This window comes from Schistosoma mansoni, assembly GCF_000237925.1.
Source record: "Schistosoma mansoni, WGS project CABG00000000 data, supercontig 0125, strain Puerto Rico, whole genome shotgun sequence".
Taxonomy (NCBI): domain Eukaryota; kingdom Metazoa; phylum Platyhelminthes; class Trematoda; order Strigeidida; family Schistosomatidae; genus Schistosoma; species Schistosoma mansoni.
The window spans coordinates 623200-628760 of record NW_017386034.1 but is presented as its reverse complement, the minus strand read 5'-3'; the positions used below and the strand labels follow the sequence as shown (position 1 = coordinate 628760).

Sequence of the window (5561 nt, the reverse complement as noted above, 5' to 3'; positions counted from 1 at the left end):
ATAAATGCCTAAATTTAGGCAAAACTTTAAAACAGAAGACGGTTAAAAATAATCTTGAAACCTTCAAAGACCCTCAAAAACAAGCGAGAACCTAAATTAACTAATTGTGAACTTCATTACCGTATTCTGGCAATCAAATAACGTTTTAGTGTCTAGTTTACTTAATTCGATATGAATGTGCACTTTCCCTGATGCTAATTGTTTATATAACACTAATGGGACCCTATATGAGGTCGAAAAAATTCCATGGGAATGTTACCTACTTTTGGTTATTGATTTAGTAAATAATGACCAATTCGCTTTGCAGATAATTCAAAATATTTATCATTTATGGTCTGAGGGTGAATCTTAACATTTTACTTTCTTTACTTACGCCTGTTACTCCCAATGGAGCATAGGCCGCCGACCAGCATTCTCCAACCTACTCTGTCCTGGGCCTGAATCTTAACAGTTCAAACCTTAATTTTTACAGGAAGTTTCACACCATTGAATTACATTCACGAACAATTTAACTAATTATTCACAAGCTTCACAATATTTTCCTAACTACATCTTCTCAGTACATTAAATACAGGAAATATTAATACTTAGTGAGATGATACTTCATATTATCATTCAATGGACCTTTACTTAACAGTAAGGAGTGAATCTTTCAGTCATTTATCATCTTTAGTCTCCAAAAAATATGTAATGCCAACAACTTTGAGATTTATTTTGTCACTCAACCTTAATTAAGCTGTAAGTTTATCTTTCATCCGATGTACAAAATCGCCTCATTTATTTGTAATAATTAAAATCGGAAATGTAATCAAGAAATTAATATTAAATCATGCATTTTTAGATTTTGAGAAACCTAAATAGGTCCATTTTTATTATTCCATCGGTAAATTGTTAAGATCTAGTTGCTTAGATCATATTAATTACATAAGGCAATTGTAGGTAATCCTACTTAAATATGACTAGGTAAAATAACATAACGCAACCTAATTACATACGTAAAACCAATGATATTAATAAACTCATTCATACGCTAGTAACAATTAAAAATCAGTTTAGTACAATCAAAACTAGAACGCGTGCCAGCCAATACAATTTAAGCAAAGAAACTTGTGCCTCATAATTCAATTTCTATTGGTTGATTTTTTTTACCCACCTGATAGGTGTGTACAAACAATACTTTATAAGCAATGAATCAGGAAATAAAATCTGAATTTAATATTTTCATTATCTGGAATATATACTACATTACATTCACTTAAGGAAAAAACTTTTTATTGGAATAATGCAAAGAAATAAAAAACAAAATAACCGTGGACCTTTACGGGCAATTTCGATCGCCTTACCAAATGTTAATAATATTACTCCGACTTTACCAATAAAACGGACATTTATAACTAGCGCAAATTGTGAAGATAAGCCACGGTAAGCTAAATGGTAATGTTTCATTTGCTCTATTATATAGTTATTATTGGTAGGATTTAACATTTTCACCATATTCAATTATAGCTTATTAACGTACTAGAGTATATTCGTCAAAAGAGTTATCTGTCAGTAGGTTGTACACTAAAATGGATTATGCTGGTGCATTTTGGGGGGGGGGGAGATTGTTTATTTAAAATTACAGGAATTAAATGATAAGTTTGGCAGTGGCTGTTCCAAAATTGGTTCATGCGGCCATTCTGTAAAACAAGTAATTCAACAAAAGTTAAATGACCACATCTTGAAACTTAACAATTTTCTTCGTTCAATAAAATAATCGGAAATGTTTATAATAAGAGTTTCGAATCCATTTAAGATGCAATCCTTTATGTCCTTCTATAGACATATATTAAGCATACCACAATAAATACGAATGTGAAGCTTTAGCAAACCTGGCTGAAATATATTTTTACATGCAATAACACAATAGGTTGTTTTAATTATCTGTAATTGTGAACATTCAAGAGTTCGGTGCTTCGGTTTGGGAACCCGGGCAGTATTCCAGCCCTCACAGAGTTCAGTAGATTTGAGTGGCGTATATCCATTCAGTCCCTCTTTGTATCAATATTTAAGTGATTATATAAATAATGGAACGAAATATATTGGTGATTTAGTATGTTACTCAGTTTTGACGTGAACTGATTGTGGGAAGTTATGTTACTTTGCACTAGTAAAATGATGCACTTAATAACCTGAATATCATCGAAATTCAGTAGCCTGTTCGTGAAACCATAAGCTAAAAATGATTCAGTAGCATGGTGTATTGATTTTCAAAGAAATTTATTACCTTCGTTTGTGTATCATCTAATTTATTATGGTCCATACCTTTTCTCCTAAACGAGTTTCTCGATAATGTATTGGAATTCAAAACATGAAAACACTTGATTCTGTGCTTGGTTTCTAAAATTGCGTACTGTGGTTCGTTTCATGCTATCGAAAAACTATATTGAAGATTCAAAGTTGACTAGGTCCAGTCATAATTTGTCATTAATCTACACCCATGGGCTCCGTTTAATCATCCATATGATCATGTGATATCCATAATGAACAGCATCTTTTATTGTCTTTCTATTTGTCTAAAATTGGAGGTATGAGACAGGGGGAGTTAATCGTCCACTCAAGTTTCGATAAATTAAAGTAATTCCGGTATTCGCTTTTCTTAGTTTTTTTTGCAAACATGGCAGACAAAATAAACTAAGCCTGAATGACTTGTAACTTATGATTCGTTAAAATAACTATGACCTATATACATAGTTAAGTAATAGGAGGCACATAATGGTATTTTCGTATGATTACGTAACGATATCCAAAATTTAGGATAATAATCATAATATTCATGATCCCCTATCCCAACGATTGGGTAAGATGAGTGGGGGTGTATCCTTTACCTACATTTTCATAGGCTTGAAAATATTTCCCTGTTTTCAAAATAGTATATAAATGCTCTCACAGATTAGTTATTTTATACTTTTCAGTTTATCAGTGGATCATATCTCGTCTACACCAGTGTGCCGTGTAGTCACTTCGAGGCTGTCTCAAAACAAAACAACAGAAAGTTTTACTGAAATATTACCAATGCCCTTACGCTCATCATCCTGCCGTTATGACAAAGAAAATTTTAATAATAAAAAATCTGATATACGTCGTCATTTCCCTATTCGCAACAGTATCAACAGACTGTCATACGTAGAGACCGATAATGCGAAGGCATCTGATATTACCGTTGATTCTCCGCTTACTAATTCGTGTAATTGGAATACGAGCTTATCATCTGTGGATTCAATTTTTTCATTTGGCGATGCAACACGTAAACGACATCCTAGCTCCAGCGAAATTGATACAAAAGCTAAGCAGTCACGCTATACTGAAAGTCATAAGTCTGTGAAGCTGAGAAATGACAAGGATACCATTTGCTTGACAATGGGTGCTGAGGTCAAAACTCATCCCAGGTACAATCTGAGGAAGAATGCACTTGATGTGGAAATCAATGAAGATAATGTACATAATTCTAGAAAGCATTTGGCTCCTATTTGCCCCGTCCCTATGCCAAGCGGCTTTCCTCTTCAGCTTCCAATTCGTTACTCATCTGTTTCACTTCCTTGGGAAATGAAAACCGACACTAGATTAACTTCATCAAGAACTGTGGAAACACAAACTTCACCTACTGGCACTAACCGTAAGTATTATATAAATCACAAACATTTTTTTGTCACCTTTATGCAACAAGAAATATATAATTGTTTTTTTTCTTTAATTTTAGAAACTTCCACGGGTGAAAAACCTAGAGGTAGACGGCATACAGGGTACGTTATAATTTTACTTAAATCATAAATCTGAAGCGTTCAGAAACGTTTTTTAGCGTGTTTAACCTAGACAGTAAACCAATTGACTGAAGAACAAGTACATATTGATTTTAACAAAATCACAGCTGAAGAATCAACATTCATAGCGTTGAAATGAGATCACAAATGTTGGTTCGCTTGAGCTTTATGACTTGTTGCTATTAACTAACCTTTATCGTTTAAAGGATTATTTTATTTTGTTGCAAATGCTTGTGGTTATGAAATCATCCACATTTCAGGTCAAACAGCTTAGCAACAGGCATTAAATGTAAACAAAGGATTATAAAATGTTCATAATCCAGGTTATTTATTTTTATCTCAATTTAGACCTACGTTTTCTATTCAAAAAATAATCAGTAAATTATTTTTATTTGCTTATTTAATCACAGATTGGGTCTTCGTAGTTCTGCTACTGCTCAAGTTCTTCAAAATTTAAAACGAAAATTTAGCCACCTGAGGAGAGCAATCAGCGCTGATAGAATAAACAAAAGTTCTTCTACGCCATCTGACATCCGAGAGTCCCATAACTGTAATTATGCATCCCTTCCCAAAAATCCAGAAAAACATAATGATCTGTCAACTGATTCAAATACACAACAAAACCCTGAAGCTACACCCTACAAACTTACTTGTAAAGTTGTACGTAAAAATCCTGATGGCTCTATTCAGATCTCGTTGAGACGTTCATCAATAAATGGGCAATTCGGGTTTTTTATTGCTCGTGACTCTAAAGGTAAGCTTTTGATAAATTTCACTGATATTTCGTCATTTAATGTTTTTACTATTACTGTGATGTACAGACTGTACACTAGTTCACTTTGTACTTATTCGAATAATAAACCTAAATATAATATCAAATTTTTCTCTAATTGGATCTTTCAGGTATTTATGTGACTCGGTTAGGTAGTGTTCGATGTGCAGCTAAACTTTGGGATGTATTTCATGTTGGTGATAGAATTTTAGAAGTTCAAGGTCTCTCATGCGATAATCTAGACGTAGAAGAAATTCGAAATCTTATACGTGGTTGTGAACTTGTTGAATTTAAAATTAAACCATACTCTCATACAGATTCCAATTTTTCACGAAAACATTCATTATAATTGAGTCTTTCTTTGATTTATTTATTATTTCATTCAGATTTTATGTAGTTGTTATTGCCTTTGATTATTAATTTTATAACCATCTATTTATTGTACAAAGATTTCCAGATTCTTAAAATTTTTAAATTAAGATTGTAAAGATTGTAAAAGATTTTGATCCTACTATTATTATGACAATAATGATTTATTGGCACTTATCAGAGTGTTAAATATGAATTTTTTTCCATTTTTTTCTTATATAAGATAATTTATAGATTTTTCGTAATACTTTTCTTGTTTCTGTACATATGAAAAATTTTTGTTCAATAACATGATTATCTACATTTACCTGTTATATCTTCTTTCTATGTTACTTGTATAGTTGATAAAAAGAAATTCTAGATTTGTAATTTGTTTTTACATTACACACATATGGGTTAAAGGAATAAATAAACGTTATTCCCTTTATCGTTTTGAAAAGAGTATGAATTCATTATGTTTCGTTGGTTCTCATGCTTTAGAAATATTGATCGCATCTGCTGGGATCAACGGGGAAGTAATAGTGAGGTTAGACACGGTATTAGGGAATGATGGTAAATCAGTTGATGAGGTCGTGAATCTTCATAGACTGAGATGGTTGGGCCACTTGTTACGTATGCCT

General features: G+C 32.3%; 1 protein-coding gene across 1 annotated transcript; it reads left to right on the top strand.

The window, feature by feature from the left end:
• Window positions 1-1282: 1282 nt before the first annotated feature.
• Window positions 1283-4921, top strand: Smp_139620 (hypothetical protein; the record flags this gene model as incomplete). Its single annotated transcript, XM_018790362.1, has 5 exons — window positions 1283-1422; window positions 3147-3655; window positions 3740-3782; window positions 4211-4554; window positions 4704-4921. 5 exons carry the CDS (start codon window positions 1283-1285, stop codon window positions 4919-4921), a joined length of 1254 nt encoding a protein of 417 aa, XP_018646369.1.
• Between the last annotated feature and the right edge of the window lie 640 nt (window positions 4922-5561).